At 39.4% G+C, this 22,535-nt stretch overlaps 1 protein-coding gene across 1 annotated transcript; it reads right to left on the bottom strand.

The window, feature by feature from the left end:
• Positions 1-1,999: 1,999 nt before the first annotated feature.
• LOC127810208 (probable protein S-acyltransferase 7) lies at positions 2,000-21,593 on the bottom strand. Its single transcript, XM_052349547.1, has 5 exons — positions 20,967-21,593; positions 19,932-20,114; positions 19,103-19,408; positions 2,982-3,215; positions 2,000-2,897 (listed from the first exon to the last, which is right to left on the bottom strand). The coding sequence occupies exons 1-5, from the start codon at positions 21,084-21,086 to the stop codon at positions 2,502-2,504; spliced, it is 1,239 nt and encodes a 412-aa protein (XP_052205507.1). The 5' UTR covers positions 21,087-21,593; the 3' UTR covers positions 2,000-2,501.
• Between the last annotated feature and the right edge of the window lie 942 nt (positions 21,594-22,535).

Here is a 22,535-nt window from a genome sequence, read left to right as displayed (position 1 = left end):
AAGTGGGCGGGGGCAAAATCATCTTTTTGCCCCCTTTTTGTGAGCCACTCGATAGGTCCGTCGGGCCCTGTAGAACAACTCTACAAAAAAAGATGAAAAAAATTGAGCCAATCATTGGAGAATAAAGAAAAGAAAAAAAAGCATTATTCTCTATTGCCATTCTTATCATGAATCGTTCTCTAGTGCCACTCTTACCTTGAATGGTCACCTGATCGAGAGAAACAAAAGAAAAAAAGTATTAAAAGACCATAATTAATAACATCAATAGTACTTTATTAGAACATGTAATAATATGACATAACACCATCTAAACAATAACATCCAACACAAAAATAACATCTCTTTTTTCAACCATCATCTAATAAAACACATTAAATACAAAAGAATCTATGGCTGCATCAAGGTTTTACACCAAGTTCATACTTATTTGCTTTAGTAATTGATGAACTCACTAAACACATTAAGACAGAGGTGTCACGGTGTATATTATTTGCAGATGACATAGTATTTGTGAATGAAACAAATGAGGGAGTGAACACTAAGCTTTACTTGTGAATAAACAATTTAGAATTTAAGAAGGCGTTTGGTATGAGAGAAGTTTTTAAATTTCTGAAATTCATAATTCCTGTGAATGCTCTTGAAAATCTTTGATTTCCAGAATTTATGCAATTTTATGTTTGGTTAGGTTTAAATATTCTCAAGAATGTTGAATATTTTTTTCTGGGAATCTTACATTCTTATATTTGGTTTAAATGAAATATTATTGAAAATTAATGTTCTTTTTCTAAAATTATCCTTGTTTAATTTTTTGTTTAAAAATGATAAATTCCTTCTACTATATAAAATATTAGGATCCACAACATTATTAGGAAATCAAAAAAATATCATTTTTTTATACATTATGTATATATATGTGTGTGTGTATATGTAATATATTTACATAATATATATGTTTGTATGAATATCTACTTTAATATATATAATATTTTATAATAAATAATATAAATATATTATAATCTATATTTTTTATTTAATATAAATATATTACATATATATAATATATATAATATATTTGTATGGGATTATAATAGGTGTTTTAATCTTTTTCTTTGTTAAAAACATTGTCAAATCCATGGAAAACATGGATTCCCAACCCTCCATGAAAATTGTTTTATGGGAAAGTTGTTTAAAAATCATTCTCGAGAATCCTATTTCTCAGAATTTTTTTTATAAAAATGTTGTACCAAACATGGGAATACAAATTCTCAACCTATAATTCTCGGAATCTTAAAATTTCTCCTGTACCAAACATCCCTTAAGGGATTTAAATTAAGTAGAAGAAAAACAGAATATATAGAATGTAAATTTAATAAGAATGCAAGAATTGATGATGTTATAATAATAAAATTACAAGACCAAATCATACAAAAAAATACCATTTTCGATATTTTGAAATCAGTGATTCAAAAAGATAGAGAAATTCACGAGAATATCACGCATAGAATTAAGGCAGGTTGGCTAAAATGGAGAAATGCATCGAGGGTGTTATGCGATGGTAAAAATCCCATTAAAACTGAAAGGTAAATTCTATAAGATAGCTAAAAGACCAGTTTTGTTATATAGCTCAAAATGTTAGGCAGTCAAATACCAATATGAATAAAAGACGAGTGTAGCAAAGATGAGGATGCTAAGATAGATGTACAACTATACAAAAAAAAATAAAATTAGAAATAAGGTTATTCGTTATAAGGTATGAGTAGTGCCAACCAAGGAGAAGATAAGAAAAACTAGACTAAAATAATTTGGTCATGTGAGAAAAGGATCAAGAAACGCTCTTATGAGAAGAGTTGATGAAATGAAACAATTAGTCAAAAAAAAAAAATAAAGACAGATCCAATAAGACTTTAGGAGTGACATTAAAGTTTGATATGAAGTGTATAAATCTAAATGAAGATATGATAAAAGACAAAAATATATGAACGTCTAGAATTCATGTAGCCGACCTCACATAGTGAAAAAAAGGCTAGATATGTTATTATTGTTGTTGTTGTTGTAAAAAGAAAGATATCATAGATGGCTAATTCATTTCTTCCTATCAAACATAGATATATGAGCATTTCCAAGAGAATGTGCTATCCATAACCATGGCAGCTCTTTCTTCTGTATGGTACATAAAACTTTTGCAGCCAAGTTTCAAACAGAACAATATAAGCTAACAGCCAACCTTCACATTTGAATCACTCTCACTCAGCAATATGCTCCGAAATGGTCAGCGACTCGGATCGTACTTTCGGTTGGAGCCTGCTAGCCTTCTTTTTCTCTGTTTTCCTTTCTGACAAATTAAGAATCATATACCAGATCGGCCAATTTGCCAGCAAAATGTCTCATCATCGATGGCGGAATCTACTTCTAATCAACAAACTTCAATAAGCCAAGTTAGATCTGTTGTAATCAAACAGATAAAGTGACATCTCCCAGCTTGTGGGTGTTCAAAGACAAGCTCAATGGTCTCCATCGGTCTTCTCTTTGCCTTCTAGACTTTTTTCAGTCCCGGTTGGTATTACACTTTGGCTTTCGCAGCTTGCAGGTCTTACCTGTGTCCTACATCTCTCTAACTCACCATTGCTATCGATCTGCACCTGTATCTCTCCCGACTCCTCTATATCAACAGGTCGTTGTTTCTCCATCTCCATGTCAAAGTTTTTCTGGCTTGTGCCCCGGCCATGAGACGATAAACTGTTGGAGACAGAAGGTGACTCCAAGTCCACCTGTGCACGGAAGTTGTTTCTGGAATGGGGTATTTTAGACAAAAAAATCTCCTTAAAATTGCCAGCACACCCGACATCATAAGGATTTCTCTTGCCATCATATCGATAACGAAAGTTTTCATAGGTTGTCTGCATTAATGACAACGATTTTGAGGTTAGCAAAGGAAGTAGAACAAACATCAACACAAGAATCATTAAGGAGATTAAAGAAACCTGGTTGGAGCAAATTAAATAGAGATGAAAGGAAGTGAGTCCTCCTACAAACCACGAAACTATAAAAGTGTACAGTATAAGGATTCCTGAAACAGGTGACTTGAGAAAAGCCTTCCAAAGGCTGCACTGGTATGCGAACATTATACCCCTGATGTTTACCCAGCAGAAGCCAAAAACATAGAGGCACAGGAAAGTTATGGAAAATATGAACATGAAAAAGAATCGGTAATTCCTCTGCAAGGAGAAAGATTTAACTTTGTTAGGCCTGAGGATAGAACATGGAAGAAAAGTAGTAGAAGAAAAAACATACAACAGTAAACAATGGATTGATTTTGAACAATCATCTCATGGACCCTAGTCATATAAATGATAACAAATTGTCAATCATGAATGTCAAATAATAACCATAAATTGGAGTGCCAACAAATATATGAAAAAAAAAGAAGTCAAAATCAATCATTATATATGTTTCCACCAAGCACTCTTATTTTGGTCAACCATCCAAAGGCCAAATACCAAGTAAATGCAAATATGCAGCATTTCAATTTTTAGACATCAAATGACACCATATTCAAGCAATGGTATCTGTTAAGAGTAAAATAATAGTATAAAAGATCAAATTAACCTTCTATCTAATAGTTTAAGCGCTTAGATCAGATGATGATTAACAATTCAAAAATATCTAACAGACAGCAGCCGAAGGTCCCTAGTGGGCACTGGTCAAAGCAATGAGACGTTGCATCACCAGAAAATAGGAAACTGGAATGATATTAATCCATTAGAAGTAACTTAGATGGATTTTTTTTTTTCTTTTCTTCTTGGAGCTATGCAAGATAATGTTGCCCACAACCACAGTATCTCAACCTAGATGGCAGACAGCCACCTGATTTATGATCATGGTTGTGTCTTGTTACAGTCCAGCCTGAATAATTGAATGCATGGCATTCATGAAAAATTTCCGTTGCTGGTAAGGGAAATAAAAGAATTAAACAAAAAAAATTACATATAACACTAATCCAGTTATACTTAAGAAGGGAGAGGCATATGAATCCTCTTATTCTTTCAGCCAGATCTCAGAATTGGCAAATTCCATAGAAAAAACTAACCCTGTTATATATTCGAAAACTAGCAAAAATGATGACCAATATAAGTGGAAAGCTAAAGAAAATCATACAAAAAAGGGAATAGCAACAAACCCTTCTGACCAGATTTTACTACCCTTTTCAGTTTTTTGTTTCCATTCACTTTTTTGGGGAAAATAAAAACTGTGAGAATGGAATACTTTTATCCATCTTTACACACAACACAACCCTAGTTATAGGGATGAGGAATTACGACATAGGAAAGATTACCTATACAAGGTTTAGAAAAGTATCCTAAACTGATTTTAGCAATTTCTAAAAAGACAAGAAGATTAAAGACTAGAGATTACATCAGCTACAAATCCTAATCCTTCTTTATCCTTTCCTCTGTGTATCCTACAGGAATCAACACTCCCTCTCAAGCTGCTGAATGAATATCTATCATTCTCAGCTTGCATACCAAGTCTTCAAATCTTTTAGCAGCTAGTCCCTTTGTCAGTAGATCAACTAATTGTTTTTCAGAGGGAATATAGGGCATATGAATCAGACCTGCTTCCAACTTCTCCTTTATAAAATGCCGGTCTATCTCTATATGCTTTGTCATGTCATATTGCACAAGATTATGAGCAATACTAATGGCCGATTGATTATCACAAAATAACTTGATTGGTCTATTGGTAGTGACTTTTAAATCCTTTAGAACAATCCTTAGCCATAACAATTCACATAGATTGAGAGTCATGGCCCTGAATTCTACTTTAGCACTAAACCTAGCCACAATACTTTGCTTCTTACTTCGCCAAGACGCCAAATTCCTGTCAGATCCAACGGAGTTGACAAGTTTATCTCAAGAATTCTGCAAGGAATTCTAGAGAAAAAGAGAGCGAGAGAATTTAGAGGAAAATTCAGGATTCAATTCATTCATGCCTCTTCAAGTGAGATCATTGTGTATTTATACTGACCTCCCCAACCAAGTGGACAAACAAGCGGGCAATTTGAATAGTTCCTACCCAAGATTCTATACAACTGCTAATTACCATGTGCTACGGCTACTTCTACTTTCCCACCCCCTTTATTTAAGAAGCACATGATAGTTTACCCACCCTATGAAACATTTCTTGTCCTCAAGAAATACAAAGTAGACTAGCTACCCTCGGGAACTGTGTGAGCAAATCAGGGAGATATTCTCATGTATTGTGGTATAAAGATGAGACCACTTCACCAACACCTAGGTTATGGGGGCTCCATGCCTGTAAATCACCCTTCTATCTAGAATAGTTGTAGGTTCTGCCTGAGGCGTGTTATTGCTAGTACCCTGAGGCAAACTTGCACTCACCTGTTGTCCATCAACGCCTCTTTTCAATAGCGATACATGAAACACCAGATGAATGCGAGAATTTTTCGGTAGCTGCAGTTGATATGTCACCTTACCCCATTTAGCCTCGATAGAAAATGGGCCATAGTACTTGGGGCTCAGCTTGGTTACTGGTGTTAAAGTCAATGCCCGAATGTGGGTTGGCCTTATTCTCAGATATACCTCATCCCCTACTGCAAACTCCCTCTCGCTTCTTCCCTTATCAGCCTGTTATTTCATTCTATTCAGGGCCATAGCTAGATCCCTCTTTGGTTGTCCCAAAATTTCCTGCCTTTGTTGGAGATGATCTTCTACGACTGCCACATTAGTAATCTCTTGGATAGCAGGAAGTAAGGGGGGCTTATACCCAAACAAAGCTTCGAATGGGGACAATGATGGAAGGAATTTTCATGAAGAATTTCGAGTCGCAATTGCGACACGTCAGCTCGACAATGTCGGAATTCCAACCGAATCGATCAGTTGGAGTTCAGGAGTGCTCGCAACCATGAAGCAATCATGGCAGTGGATCGCAAGTTGGAGATAGAAATGGCAAACGGGCCGGGCCGGCCCGCCACCAAGTGGCCCGCGGGCCGGGCCAAATCGGCCCGCTTAAAAACGGGCCAGCAAATTGCTGGCCCTAGCCCGGCCCGCCACGGGCCCGCCAAATTTTTTTTTTTTTTTTGATATCATAAAGGGCGCGGGCGAGAGCGAGGGCGAGAGCAAGAGGCGCGGGCCAAGGGCTCGGGCGCGGGCACGGGCGAGGGCGAGGGCGAGACAGAGGGCGAGCGCAGGCGAGGGCGAGGGCGAGGGCGAGGGCGAGCGCGGGCGAGGGGCGCGGGCGAGAGCGAGAGCGAGGGCTAGGGCGAGCGCGGGCGAGGGCGAGACAGAGGGCGAGGGCGAGGGCGCGGGCGAGAGCGAGGGCGAGCGAGGGCTAGGGCGAGACAGGGGCGCAGGCGAGGGCGAGGGCGAGGGCGAGGGCGATGGTTAGGGCGAGGGCGAGACAGAGGGCGAGCGAGGGCGAGAGCGAGAATGACAGAGAGCGAGGGCGAGGGCAAGGGCGAGGGCGAGAATGACAGAGGGCGAGACGAGGGCGAGAGCCAGGGGCGAGGGCGAGACGAGGGTGAAGGCGAGGGCGAGGGCGAGGGTTAGGGTTAGGGTTAGGGCGAGGGCGAGAGAGAGGCGAGGCTGAGGGTGGGGGGGGTTTTGTGGGCCGCGGGCGATTAACGGGCCGGCGGGCCAAGCGGGCCAGCCCGGCCCGCCACCATTTGGCCCGCCGGGCCAAGCGGGCCGGGCCAAATCAGCCCGGCCTTAAATGGGCCAGCAAACTGCTGGCCCTAGCCCGGTCCCAGGCCGAGCCCCAACGGGCCAGCCCGTCGGGCCGGGCCCATTTTGCCATCTCTAGTTGGAGAGTTCGATGGAAGGGCTGGAACAGAGGTTGAAGGGATCAATCACGAGGTTGCAGGAAGAAATGGGAGCCCATATATAGCAATTCACGATGATGTTTACTCGCCAAAATACGGTAAGGGTCTCTCCTGATTTCCCTCCTAGAGAGAGGACTGAACCAATTTTACAAGGGAATAGAATGAACAAGGGAAATAGGACCTCGGAGATTGAGGTGGACTCGGAGAAGGAGTTAGAAAGAATGATGGGTAGGGATAGGAACGACTATCCTAATCCACCTCATCTGGGAGTTTCCCATGCCTCAGATGGAGATTCCAGTATTTGAGGGAACTAACCCTCGGTGGTGGTTAAGGAAGTGTGAGAGATTGTTTAATTGGTACAACATACTGAGGATGCTGAGGGTAACATTAGCCACTGCATACTTCAATGAAGTAGTAGACGCATGGTTTCAAGGGTGTCTGAGGGTGAGAGAGGATTATACTTGGGAATAATTCTCTGAAAAACTATGTGAGCGTTTTGAGGAGAAGAGTATGGTGGATATTATAGAGGAATTCAACAAACTCAGACAAACTAGAAGTGTGGGAGCCTACTTACAAAGGTTTGAAGAGTTGAGATCCTTTATGATCAACCATAACCCTTGCCTCTTGGAAGCTTATTTTGTGTCAAGCTTCATGAGTGGCCTTAGTGAGGAGCTTAGGCCAATGGTAAAATGATGAGGCCTCAGACCGTAGAGCGAGCAGTTGAGAGTGCCCAGTTACAAGAGATGGTAGTGAAGGCCTTATTGAAGAAGCAAAGACAGCAACCGAAAGGGATGGTTCTGGAAACATCCAACGTAAGAGGAATGAGCTATAACCGAGATATGGTGAAAGGGAATAACCAGGTGAAAAATGTGGTGGGTCAAGTTCAGTTCCTTATGGAGAGCAACTAAGGGAGCAAAGGAGATTAGCTGGCCTTTGCTTTTGATGTGGGGATAAAAACCATCCGGGACATCGATGCAAAAGGCAAGTCTCTTGCTAGAAAGGGATGATGAGGATGAACAAGAGGAGGCAAAGGAAAAGGACTATAAGGAGATTAGGGAGGAGAACAATGGAGAGATATCAATTCATGCTTTTAAGGGAGTAGCCAACGATAAAATCATTAAGGTGGAGGGACAAGTTAAGGGTTGCAACCTTATGATCCTAATTGATAGTGGGAGCACCCATAGCTTTCTTGATGAAAGCAAGACCAAACGGCTGAAGTGTCAATTCACAGGGACACCACCCTTGAGTGTGACCATAGCCAACGACAATCGGGTGATGAGCAAATCAGCTTGCAATGGCTTTTGTTGGGAAATGCAGGGGGAGAGATTTTAGGAAGATCTGAGACTACTACAGTTGGGGGGCTGCAATGTAATTCTTGGAGTCGATTAGATGAAGGAGGTAAGCCCCATTAGCTTTGATTTTAACCGAATGGAGGTGTCCTTTGAGAAAGAAGGAAGGAATATGACATTATTAGGGGGAAAAGAGGCTGGAACTTGCAAAATGATCTCTAGGAAAAGGCTGCAGAGGGTATTCAGAAGGAAGTGGAATTAGTTGGCACATCTCTTTTCAATTGTTGCCATAGAGGAAGAACATAACGACAAAAGGGTGCAAGGAGAGATCTACCTGACAGTCAGCATGCCCCAAGGGATGCCTGATCAGGTATACCATTTAGATTTCATTAATAAATTGCTGGAAAAGTATGAGGACCTTTTCATTGAACCCAAATCCCTTCCCCCTACCAGAATGTTTGACCATTCTATCAACCTAAAACCAAATACCGAGACAATCAACATTAGATCTTATCATTATCCCCCAATCCAAGAGAATGAGATTGAAAGAATGGTTAAGGAAATGCCACAACAATCTATCATTAAACCTAACCAAAGCCCTTTTGCTTCCCCAATCCTATTAGTCAAGGAAAAATATGGATCATGGCAATTTTGTGTGGATTATCGCCTACTTAATGCCATGACCATCAAGGATAAGGTCCCTATATCCTTGGTGGAAAATCTTTTGGATGAGTTTTACCATGCCCAATTATTTTCTAAGCTTGACTTATGCTCAAGTTATCACCAAATTAGAATGAAATCCGAGAATATCCACAAAATAGCCTTTAAGACTCACCATGGGTACTTTGAATTTTTTGTGATGCCGTTTGGGCTCACCAATGCCCTAGCCACTTTTCAATCCCTCGTGAACAGAATTTTTTAGCACCATCTTCGAAAATTTATACTTGTATTCTTTGATGATATACTAATCTATAGCCTTACTTTTGACTGATATTTAACTCACCTCAGAACCACTTTAGAGATCCTCAAATCTAATCAGTTTTTTATTAAGAAATCTAAATGTGCATTTGGTCAAGGGTAGGTGGAATATTTGGGGCATATCATATCAAGAAATAGGGTTAGTACAAACCCAAGAAAGGTAGAGGCCAAGGTGTCTTGGCCAAGGCTTACTTTAGTGAAGGCCTTAAGGGGGTTTTTAGGATTAACCGGATACCACTGCTAGTTTGTGAAGGACTATGGAGTAATTAGCAAACCCTTGACTGATGAGTAGGGTTCCAATATTAGGGCTGCCCGATTTTAGCAAGCCCTCTATTCTAGAAATAGATACATGTGGGACAAGTATTAGGGCAGCATTGCTGCAAGAAGGAAGACCATGGGCATTCCTGAGCCAAGTCTTAAGCCCTAAACATTTGGGGCTCAACATATATGAGAAGGAATTTATAGCTGTGTTGATGGTTGTTGACAAGTGGAGGCATTACTTGGAAGGGGGCACATTTATAATTAAAACAGATCGTGAAAGTTTGAAGTTTTTGTTGCAACAAAAGCTACAAACACAATTGCAAAAGAAGGGCATGGCCAAGCTGATAGGCTTGGATTATATGATACGGTAGAAAAAGGGGAAAGAAAATATAGTAGTCGATGCTCTTTCCAGGTGCCACGAAGAAGGGAGTTCAATCGCTACAACCTTGGTGGTTCCTGAGTGGTACCGAGAGGTGGTCGACAGTTATGAGGGAGATGAGAAGGTAAAGGAGTTGTTGGAAAGACTGATGGTGGGGGCTAAAAAGGCTAATGGATATACCTTGGCAGAAGGTAAGTGTCATAACCCTAGGAGCAATAGAGGGACAAAATTGTAATAGGGATATAAATAGTTGTTAAGAGGGTATTTTGCAATTTATTAGAATTTCAGTTGTTATGCACATGGGTGCATGGTTGAGGCCAAACGGACTGCACATGGGTGCAAGAGCAGTGGGCTATAAATAAGCCACTGTTATAGGAAGAGAGCATGATTGAAATGATAAATGATATTCTAATTATCTCTACCATTCTCTCTCAATTTCCCTCTCTATCTCTCATTTCCCCCTTAATCTTCTTCTCTATCCTGTTCTCCCTTAATTCCCTCCCTCAATTCCTTCCAATTCCTCTTCTAACCTATCACGAACCCTAGGTTCGTGACAATATGTTGAGGTACCAGGGTAAAATAGTGATTGGGGACAAGGCATAACTTAAGAGGAAGACAATGCAAGCTCTACACGAATCTACCTTGGAGGGGCATTCAAGAGTTCAAAACACCTACCTAGGGGCTAGGCAGCTATTTCATTGGCCAAGGATGAAGACAAAAGTTTTTTTTCTTTTTTTAAGTGGATGAAGACAAAAGTTAAGGGCTTTGTGCTGGCTTGTGACACCTGCAATAGCTTATTCGGGGCTATTGCAATTCTTGCCTATTCCAAACCAAGCATGGTCTAGTGTGTCCATGGATTTTGTGGAAGGGCTACCCAAGTCTGAAGGTAAAGATAGTATATTGGTGGTGGTAGACTGGCTAACCAAGTTTGCCCATTTCATAGGGTTGACTCATCCCTACACAGCTCAGGAGGTGGTTAGGGCCTTCTTGGATCGGGTGGTGAAGCTACATGGGACTCTTAAGTCCATCATTTCAGATCGAGATAAGATCTTCACCAGTTTGATGTGGCAGGAGTTTATGAAGGCTTTGGGAACAAAATTGAGTATATCTACGGCCCATCCCCCCAATCTGATGGGCAAATCGAGAGGGTGAGCCAAAGCCTCGAAACCTACCTAAAGTGTATTTGCTTCTTACAACTGAAAGAGTGGCATAGGTGTCTTTGGCCCAGTGGTGGTATAACACTAACCACCATTCCTCACTCAAAATGTCCCCATTTGAAGCCTTATTTGGGTATAAACCACCTGTCTTGCCTACGGTTGGGGCAGGATCTAATGTGGCAACTGTGGAAGATTATCTACAGCAGAGAAGGAAGGTGTCACAATAGCTGAAGCAGGAGTTGGCATTAGCTCAAAATCGAATGAAACAGTTTGCCAACAAGAGAAGGAGTGAGAGAGAGTTTGCAATAGGAGAAGAGGTGTATTTGAGATTGAGGTATCCTTATTTAAGGTCCATTACACAAGAGAAGGTGACCAAACTCAGTCCCAAGTATTATGGGTCATTTCCCATAGAGGCTAAGGTGGGGAAGGTAGCATACCGTTTACAGCTTCCAGCAAGGTCACAAATTCACCTCGTGTTTCATGTCTCCCTCCTAAAGAGGTTAGTGGGCACACAATTAGTGAGTCATGCGTTGTCTATTCTTCCTAAAAAGGTTAACAAGATGGTGGAACTAGAGGCTATACTGGAGAGGAGGGTGGTGTACAAGCATGGGGCTCCTCTTATTCAGGTCTTGGTTAAATGGCAAGACAGCTCGGCTGATAGCAGTACTTGGGAGTATCTCCCTGATCTGCTCAAGCAATTTCCAAGGACTGTCAGCCTCCTCAGTATTTCTTAAGGACAAGAAATTGATAAAGAAAGGGGAAAATGTCACGAGAAGAACCAAAGTTATAGCCATTTTAATTTTTTACTATTGTAATTACTGTTATAACAGTTAGTTTTTGTTAGCCACGGGTTGCCATGTGCAAGAGATTAGGGTGTAGGCAAGTTGTTACAACCATGAAGGGTGTAGGGCCCACCTTGGCAGGAGAATACACTCCTCCAAGCGCCTTGTATAATTTCTCCAAATCCTTCGTGGATGGATTTTTATCGAGAATATTACAAAATTCTGATTTCCTTCCTCTCTTCTTCTCTCTTTTCTCCCTCGTTCTTACTCTCTTTGTCCTGTATTCCTTCTCTATTTTCTGCTCTCTGTTCATGCGAGAGCCCTTCTAATTCTCATCGGATTAGAAAGAAGGAATTTTCAGGCTTAGATCGTGACACGGTGGTGGAGTATCAAGTGAAATTTGAGGAGTTAAGATCCATAGTATGTACTGTGCAACCAAGGTTAGCAAAACAGTACTTGGTGTCCAACTTTATTAGTGGATTGAGGGAGGAACTAAGATCAATGGTGAAGATGATGATGCATATATCAGTGAGGCAGGCAGCTGAAAAGGCACAATTACAAGAACTAACGTTGGAGGCCATTTTCAAGAAGCACAAAATCTCATATAAGCTGAGCTTTATAGCCGAACAGCAAGCATGAGGGAACTTTAGGTCCATGCTTACAGGGCCTAATCAAGCAGCAACTAAAGTACAACACAATAACAATGGTACTAAGAACAACCTTATGGAGTAGAGGAGACAATTGGGGTTATGTTACAAATGTGGGGACAAATACTGTCCTGGGCACCAATGTAAGAGACAGGTAATGAACATGGAGGGATTGGATGGGGAGAAGGACGAGGAAGAAGTTGTAAAAGAAGAAGGAATTCAAGAGGAAGTTCAAGGGGAGGAAGGAGGGGAAATATTCTTCCATGCTTTAAAAGTAAGTCTCATGGGTCAAATCATTAAGGTGAAGGGCCATGTGGATAAACAGAGACTAATGGTGCTAATTGATAGTGGAAGCGTCCACAGTTTCCTTAGTGTGGCCACGACTACAAGTCTTAAGTGCTCATTGACAGTAACCACTCCCCTATCAATAACTGTAGCGAATGGGAGTAAAATGTAAAGCCATTATAAATGTATGAGATTCAAATGGGTAATGCAAGAATAGGAGTTTACAGTAGATTTGAGGATTCTTGAATGGGGTGGTTGTGACGTTGTCCTCAAGGTAGATTGGATGAGGACTGCGAGCCCTTTGACTTTTGACTTTAACAAATTGAAAGTCACAGTGGAGATTAAAGGCAGAAAGTTAACTTTGATGGGCAGCCTTGAGCAAAGAAACTAGGTTGTTGTACAATTAGCTAACCTCCTAACCACTTAACCCCCCAGCTAAAGGCTAATACAAGTGGTTAACTTCCGGGTAACAAATACTGGTTTACCCCTAGGGTCGTGACAATCCTAGCAGACCTATTTCCTTTAACAAATCCAAAATATACTTGCATTGAGACAAAAAAAATACCTACCTTAGAATAGACCACTTCTATTCCTAGAAAGTACTTGAGTATACCAAGATCCTTAATCTCAAAATTTTAGGCCAAACTTTCCTTTAGGACTCTCTGTTCTTCAATATCATTACCTATAACAATTATATAATCCACATAAACCAGTAAAGCTGTCACCTTCTCCTTCATTGAATGCTTAATGAATAGTGTATGATCTCCCCTACTTTGGTGATATCCCATGTGTTTCGTTGCCTTAAAAAATATATCAAACCATGATCTTGATGACTGCTTAAGGCCAGGGAGTGTCTTTTTAAGTTTGCATATTTTACCCAAGTCTCCTTTATTGAATCCTGGTGGTAGTTCCATGAATACTTCTTCCTCTAAATCCTCATGAATAAAAATATTCTTCACATCAAGTTGTTGTAACTGTCATCCATATCACGTTGCTAGAGACAACAGTATACGGACTGTTGTCATCTTTGCCACAGGTGCAAAGGTCTCTAGGTAATCAATTCCATAGGTTTGAGCGTAACCTTTAGCCACTAACCGAGCTTTATATCTCTCCAATGTACCATCTACATTGTATTTAAGGTTAAAAATCCACCTGCAGCCCATTGGAGTAACCCCCTTTGGTCTGGGCACTAGTTCTCAAATCTAATTTTTCTCCAAAGCTCTCATCTCCTTTTGCATAGCTTGTTTCCAATTTTGATCTTTTAAAGCCTCATCAACTTTCTTAAGGATGACAATGGAATCTATAGAAGTCATGAAGCTTTTATGCTTTTGAGAAAGACGATGACAGGAAATATAGTTAGCCAATGGATGCTGAGTACAACTTTTAATCCCTTTTCTGACAGCAATAGGGAGATCCAAGTCGTTAGGAATAGGGTTAGAAGTAATCAAGGGATGAGTGATTTCAGTACTCAAGTTGGAAACTGATGTTAGCCCAGGCTAAGAATGCAAAATGGCTGTGATCTTCTCTTATACACATAGGGAGAGACTTTAAACCTGACCGAGGATGGAAGCACGGTCAATGGCTGCTCTACTTTGTTAGGTAAGTCTTGCTCACTTGAGCTAGGTGGGTGAGCAAGTAAGTCAAATTGAGCAGCAACTACTTCTCTCTCACTAGATCCCATAAGAACCAAATCCAAGTTGGGAAGAACACCTTGGTCACCTTAGTCACCATACTGTATATTCTTACCCTGGTGACCAAGACTAAAGGACCCAAAAAAGAATTAAGATTCAACAAAGGTAACATCATTAGACACATAGAACTTTCTAGAGGAAGGATGATAGCATTTGTAACCCTTTTGGGTAGAAGAATAGCCAAGAAAGACACACTTAAGGGCCTAGGATCAAGTTTATCCCTATGATGCTTTGGAATATAAACAAATGACACACAGAAAAAGATTGTAAGAGGAAGAGGAGTATGCAGACCAATATCAGGAAAATAGGAAGATAAACATTGGAATGGACTTTGATGGTTTAGGAGTTTAGATGGAACTTGGTTGATTAAGTAGATTGTTGTTAAAACTGCTTCTCCCCGAAATTGTTTAGGAACGTGATGATGGTGGAGAAGGGCTCAAGTAATATTGAGGAGATGCTTGATTTTTCGTTTGACCACTCCATTTTGTTGAGGGGTATCAATGCAGGAAGACTCCTGAACAATTCCTGTTTGCTGGAAAAAGTTATGTAAGTATTGATTAAAGTAATCTCTTGCATTATCAGTGCAAAATTTTCTAATTGGAAAGCCAAATTGAGTAGAGATTATTTTATGAAAAAGTGGTAAAACAATGCAAATAGCAGTCTTATCCTTCAAAAGATATACCCAAGTCATCCTAGTACAATCATCAATGAAAGATATGAACCATTTAGTCCAGGAACAATTAAGAATCCTAGGTGGTCCCCAAACATCAGAGTGGATTAAGGAAAAAGGAATAGAAGATAATTTATTACTAATGGGATAAGACACTCGGTGATGCTTTGACATTTCACACACATCGCAATGAAGATGAATTCAGAAGGAAACATAGTTTTCAACAAAGTAAAAGGAGGATGGCCAAGGCGATAGTGTTGAAGCCATATGTTATTGAGAGCAAAAGTAGATTGAGATGGATAGGCAAGCATAGGATGATCCCCTTTAGGAAAAACACCATCTCTCTTCAAGTAATACAACTCATTCTTCTTCTCAACAGCACCAATCATCTTCACTGTGTCCAGTGCCTGAAATTCACGTGTATAAAGAGAAAAAATAACACGCAATTAAGATCTTTAGTGAGCTGATAGACAAAAATCAAATTGGTAGATAGTTCAAGTACATGCAGAACCTGTTTGATAGGAAGAACGGGACTAAGAGTTACCCTACCCCTAACTGGTTATAGGAATTGAGTTTCCATTGGCTATGGTGATTCTTTTGGAAGTTCCCAGCGGCTTATAAGTTTCAAATATATTTAGGTCATAGGACATATGATCAGTAGCCCCTGAATCTAGAATCCACAAATCATTCATATTGGTTTGTGAGGCAGTAAAAGATTCAGAGTGAAAATAAGTACATGTTTGTGCTAGAGAGCAAGTCCCCATCCTAAATTGTCCTCAAAAAACTCTTGAGCTTACTGATTTCATCCGCATTCAATTGGCTTAGGTCAGATGTGGTAGCTGAATCTACCTTACCTGTGATGGCTTGCTCCTATTCCTTATTCGAGAGATAGGCTTGGTTTTTAGAAGATAAGCTCCTGAAGCCTCCAATCTTATTCAGTACTGCCTCCTTCCCATGCAGTTTAAAACATGTTTCCCGAGTGCGCTTTTGGCTTCTTACAATAGGTGCACCATAACCCTTCACGGTTTTGTGATCTTGGGTGCACGTCAAACTTCCCCTGTTGAGACTTGAATCTAGTTCCTTCCCCTTTTTATTGGTCACCATGGCTAATCCCTCATAACTGGATTCACTAAGCATAGCTATGCTTTGATACTCCTCACTTCGGATTATAGAAAAAACTTCATTGAGAGATGGAAGTTTCTCTCTTATAAGAACTTATATTATTACCTGATCATACTCGGCATTAAGACCTGCCAAGAACTCTACAATTTTGTCTCGTTCAAGTATGGTATTAAGGGTGACTACATCCTCGCTGGACACCATCTTAATATCCTAGTAGTGATCTAGTTCAATCCAATATCCATTCATCTTGTTATAGTAATCGGTTATCGTCAATGACCCTTGCTTAGTACCACTTATTTTTGTCTTAATCTCAAATATTACCAAGGCATCTTGTACTTTAGAATAAGTGCGCTTTAACGGTTTCCCAAATATCCTTTGCAAAAGATAAAACATGTAATTGTTGCTTACCTCAGGCTGTTGTCACGGGATTACAGTTGCAATAACCGGGTGAGATTATAACTAGTTGATTGTTTAGGCAAGAAGAGTAGTTAGGCAGTTAGGCCAAATTTTTAAATTCAAACTATCTTTGTAATTGATGATCAAGTGGGCCTTGGCGCCCAATATTAGGAGCTGAATCAATATACAAGAACACTAATACCGCTCCACAAATCATTCAGATCATTATCAATACAAAATTCTCCCGCCTTTCTCTCTCTTTCTCTCTAATTCTCGTTTCCCCCTCACTTCTCTCTGTTCTTCCCCCTCACTTCCCCTAATTCTCCTCAATTCAAGAAGAATTCACCCTTGTTAGAATTCGATTCTTATAGCTACATAAAACTCCGAAGACAAGGCATGATCATGGAATCCTCAATATCCCATGTTGTGAATGTGGGATCTGAAGTCTCGGGGGCTGGTTTAGTCAGATGGGATATCTTCCCTCAACCTTTTAGGAAAGTCCTTACAAGTTGTGACCATTGAAGGTAGTTCCTACCATCTAGGCGATAGGAATGATGCATTCTCGATAGCTCACAGTTAGGAGGATTTTTGGGTGGTTGATTGAATGAGACAGCCTCTCCTGTTGCCATGGACGAAGTAGTCTTGTAGATTTTTGACATATTTGGTGGATCAATTGGCTGAACGAGTAGGATGAAAGGAGACAATATGATGCAATGAAGACACACTGGAATTAAATCAAAATGAGAGGATAACACGAGTCAATCACGAAGGCTCTAATACCATGTGAGAATTTATTCATCTTTACACACAACAACACAACCCTAGTTATAGGGATGAGGAATTACAACATAGGAAAGATTACCTATACAAGGTTTAGGAAAGTATCCTAAACTAGAATTAAGAAAGTATCCTAAACTATTTTTAGCAATTTCTAAAAAAACAAGAAGATTAAATATTAGATTAGCTACAAATCCTAATCCTTCCTTATCCTTTCCTCTGTGTATCCTAGGAGAATCAACAAAAACACATTTGGTGTATTGTTTTCATTTCCAAAAATGAATACAATTTTGATTTTTGCAAAAAATCAAACACAAAAATCATGTTTCCAGGTTCTAAATAACTGAATTCATCATCAATGTGGTTTAATTCATCACTTGACCAGATTTGCCAGGAAACAAATGAGTTTGGAAACAACCCAAGTCAGTTTGATAATGAGTGATGATTCCACATATGCTTAGAAGTCTATGTGTTGACTCCGCATATGGAACTAGAATAATATGGAATATCATCAGGGGATCCAAACCTTGTTTTAAATAAGTGGTACTTAAATTCACTGGCAAATCTTGCCATAAGAAATTTCCTTACAGAGCTATCATATAAGCCTCATAGCTTATATACAAGAGTGGAAAAGGAGATTTAGCTTAGGTAGGAGCCTTGATAGATTATTCTTAGTGAGAATAAGCCTCATCACTTTAGACAAGTATTATCTCTTCTAAAAACACACATTTCTTTGCAAAGCTTGCCCCAACCATCCTATGAGCCTTTGACCTTAAAAGAACAGTACAAAGGAAACTATGAATGGGTAATCAGCAAGGAGTCAACTATGCTCCCAAGCAAGTTACAAAAACACGCATGTTGTCCACAACATTGTTAAGTATAATCTCATTCTTAGCCAAATTAATCCTAATTCCACGAATGAACTCAAAACATAGGGGGCACTCTTGAGGATGCCCAATTCCCTATATTGGTGGTGTCAAAAAATAATATCAAAAAGCAAATCTATAATACCCTAGGGTCATTTTGCATTTTGTACAAGCTATTCATGCATTATATGTTTTAAGTGACTCATTGCCTACACTCTTAAAAGCTCTGCATTACCTTGGTGTTTTTGAATTCTTAGCGTCACAAAAACTCATTATTAAGTCCAATAATGTTTCTATCAACAAAAAAGAGAAAAATAAATGTTCAATAATGTATTTATGCATTATTACTTTGTGGAGACGTAACTTAAGCATAGGTACAGGTGTTTATGGGCCTAGATAAACCCAAGAACTGACCCTAGTGAAGAAAATTGGGTCCATTTAGTTTGGTGTAATTGCTTTAATAAAGTTTAGACCCTTAATTCAAAGGGCTTGAACTGTCAATGGGTCATTAGGGTCCTATATGACTTTTAATTAGGGAAGAGATCTCATTCCTTGGGAAAGACAACACGTCCAAACTTGTAAAACCCTTACCATACCTTAATAAGAAACCATATATAAATTTACTACAACAGCTGGAGAAGTCAATTAGTCAAATTTTTATTTCAAGTAGGTTTGAAGGTTCACCATGACTAAGTTCTGTTTTTCTCACCAAAAAAAACTCCAAGATTCAAAAGCTTTAAGTAAGAAGAATTGTATTGTGATCAAAGAGAGCAAGTGTCTTAAACCATATATAAAGACATGCAATTTCAGGTAGATAAGAAGTAACAAATTATTTTATCACAAAACATAAATAATATAACAAAACCAATTATTTTAAACAAAAAAAATGAGATTAGAAACAGAAGAGAAAATAAAGAAACACAAAACAAACATGTTCAAGATGGAAAGATTTAACTAGTTATACCTTCCCAATGCATTGTCCCACCCATGGGCAATGATGATCAAAGCGCTCAACACAATTATTGCAAATTGAGCAGTGGGAACATCTTGGCGGGCGATATAGCATGCATGTCTGGCAATATTTGACCCTGATAATCATCCCGTTGACAATAACCTCTTTTACAGGTGGTGGTAAATATGGGCCACCAGTTTGACTCCCAATCCAGCTTATGGACATCCATGAGAGGTCATCATCAGGTTCTGGCGGGTGTGAATTTCGAGGAATAATGCCAGGATCTCTTCCAGAGGTGAGAAAGAGAAGAAAAATAATCTGACAACATTTGACAACCAATACATTCAATTGCAAGTTTTTCAATGAAAATAAAGGTCTAAACAACATTCAAGCAATCATAAACATATTGAACAAATTAATTAATTGGCACAATTTTCATACAAATACGAGGTGTTCATTTAAATTATCTTTGCCCAACACCATAAATACTATTGGTGGGATAAATGGGTCTGTACATGAACATTAAATCAATTATTTTCCCATCATTTTCTTCTCCTACCACAAAAGCTAGTTCGAAAAGGGGAAAAATTTTATTCGGTATGGTCCCTGAAAATTGTAAACTACATAAAGCTATAGCTGCATTTTTTCCAATATATTTTTAATTCACGGGGTATTGGAACCAACTGAAGAAACTTAGCATGACTTCTTAATTTTATAAAGTTTTCCTTTTTCTGGAGAGACTCTTCTCATGGACTTATTTGTAGGATCAAGAAGAAAGACAGTTTTGAAGTACATGTACACAATAATTGACAAACCAATTAGTAAAGCAAGAAAAACTCACATAAGCTGTGAAGGCAACAGGGAAAACTACAAGAACACGACCCATGTGGTGTGGGAATTCATTGACGATTCTTTGAGAAACAAAAGCACAAAAAAGGATTACTGGAACCACAATTAGAGATATTGTAAGGAACAATGATCTGAAATCTGGACCAAATATAAGTCGGCCTCCAAGGAAGAACCTCTGCAAGAGATTACTAAGAGTAAGTTGCTTGGATTCATTAAGGAAAATATAAGAAAATTACAGAGAATGAAAAATGAACATGCAAGCAGAAATCCTTTTTTTCTTCCGATATTTATTCCTTGGTTTTATTTTCTCAATGATAAGTAATTTAAGCACACAAGGTAAAAAAAATTGGAGTTAAACTGTTAGGAAGCCAAATGGTAAGCCTTATGTCTATGACAAAATGAATAAGTTAGAAAATGTAAATCATCAAGATATAATAACACAAACAGATGCCACAACCAAATAGCCTCGAGACCTACAGGTAACCATGCCCGTATTTCATTTACATGAAAATAATACGGACAAAAAAACAAAACAAAAAAAACACGGCAACATGAAAATCAGATCAGATGTATCACAAACTGACAACATAATTTAACTAGGTAATTGGCATTTCATTGGAGCTAGAATTTAGAATAAATCACTTGTTCCACTCATCTTGGATTCTTTTCTTTAATTGGGAATACTTGTAATCCAGGTTTCCAGTTTAGTGATGCCTTCATCCTCATAGACAGAGAAAGTTGGTTGTTTTAACAGACAAATAAGAAACAGAAAAGAAAAATGCGTATGAATTATGAAACCACAAAGGAGGACAAAGAAAATAAGAGAGATAGTTGTTTGGTAAAAGCTATAAATCACGTTATAGACGGAAAAAGAAATCATCATCATCGCCATTATCAATCACACCTTATTCTAACCAAGTTGAACAGCATTGACAATGTCAATTAACTTCTAAAAGCCATATTGACAATGCAACTCACGCAAAAGAACAATGCAGCAAAATTTTTAGGATGCCTTTAGAGACCATACGTTGCTCCCTTTCCAGAGCTGATAGAGCCGGGGAGGCGAGCCATTGGAGTGGGTGTGGGTGAAGATTTGCCCGTCGGAATCGGAAATCACGGGAGGCGGGGGAACCCCACCCTTGTGCATCCTTGATCTTTCCTGCCCCTCCAAAATACAATTTCAATAACAATCATTAACTGCAGTTTTTAAAGAATGGGGAGGAGGGATTGCAGATTGAGCTTTAACAGCTAGAAGAACGCCAAGGATATTAAGGGCAGAATTTTAGAACGAAGACAGAGTAGAGGAACCCAAATCCAACACTTTCGTATTGATATCAATAAACACACGGGGAAGAAAAAAATAACAGAGAGACAAAGCCCCCAAGTTTTGGCAATGATTGCTTATTAAAGGGCGAGAGAAGAGAGGAGACCTCTGTATGTCTCTCTCTCTCTCTCTCTCTCTCTCTCTCTCCCGAGAGCGCGGTTTCTTGCGCAAATGCAGGCGACGATGGATATTGGGATCCCTTTTTCTTGCGAATTCGAAAGGAGAGGAAACGGCAAGATTGGTACAGAGACGGAAAGAGGGAATACGAGAAAGAAAGAGAGGAAAGGGGCTTGACCCCCCTTCTCCCCTGGTTTGCTGCTGAATGCTGGTCTTCCGCCATGCTGGATGCTCCCATCTAGGATGATGCAAAAGTATATACAATGCTATTCAAAATGGCTTAATACATTTTTTTTAGTCCATAAACTAATAAAAAAATAATTTTAAAGATATTAATTAAATTATGCTCACTATTTATCTCTGAACAAAATAATTTTATACACTTTTAATCCCTGACTTATCCGATGTTAACTGAGACGGTAACTTTGCCTCGTCACGCTGCCACGTCACTGACACGTTATTCTTCAGGACTATCACATCATCATGGCTTAATGCATTTTTTAGTCCCTAGACTAATAAAAAAATAGTTTTAAGAATATCAACTAAATTGTGCTCACTATTCATCCCTGGATAAAATAATTTTATACACTTTTAGTCCCTATCTTAACCGACGTTAACTGATACATTAATTTTGTCTCATCACGCTGCCACATCATTATCACGTCACTAATAATATCCACGTCTATTGTTCATATTTTTATAAAAAAAAAAAATCTCCACAGTTGAGCTCCCCCACCACGGTCATGGGGAGGCTGGGTTTCTCGACCCAACCGTGGCTGGGACCGAGAACCTAGCGGTCTAGCAACTGGCCACCATGGTCGTCGGCTGTTGAGGGTCGAGGAACCCCAGAACCTTAGTCCCCTACCCCCAGCCGTTCCCCAACCGTTGGGTATAGGGTCCCTGACCCCCAGTCGTTCTGAGGTGACCGGCAATGGCCGAATCGACGACGGGTGTAGAGGCAAGAGCGGTCTAGAATGAGGAGAGAAGGAGAAGAGGGAAAAGAGGCTCTACATGGCTGCCGGCAACCATGGCTAGGTGTTAGACGTTATTATTTTTTTTTTTATAAAAATATGGACAGCAGACGTGGATATTATGAGTGATGTGATAGTGACGTATCAGTGATATGGCATCGTAACTAGGCAAAGTTAACATCTC

This window comes from Diospyros lotus, chromosome 9, assembly GCF_014633365.1.
Source record: "Diospyros lotus cultivar Yz01 chromosome 9, ASM1463336v1, whole genome shotgun sequence".
NCBI lineage: Eukaryota > Viridiplantae > Streptophyta > Magnoliopsida > Ericales > Ebenaceae > Diospyros > Diospyros lotus.
Note: the sequence above shows the minus strand (reverse complement) of the source record. Positions and strands in the feature narration are given on the sequence as shown.

Bases quoted from the DNA above. Each gene is read 5' to 3' on its own strand.
- LOC127810208 (XM_052349547.1), bottom strand. From the start codon at position 21,086: ATGCACAAGGGTGGGGTTCCCCCGCCTCCCGTGATTTCCGATTCCGAC. The intron at 19,409-19,931 runs GTGAGTTTTTCT...AAATGTTGTCAG, and splicing joins CTGTTGCCTTCACAGCTTAT to ATTATTTTTCTTCTCTTTCT. The intron at 3,216-19,102 runs GTATAACTAGTT...TTCTCCTTGCAG, and splicing joins TGGGACAATGCATTGGGAAG to AGGAATTACCGATTCTTTTT.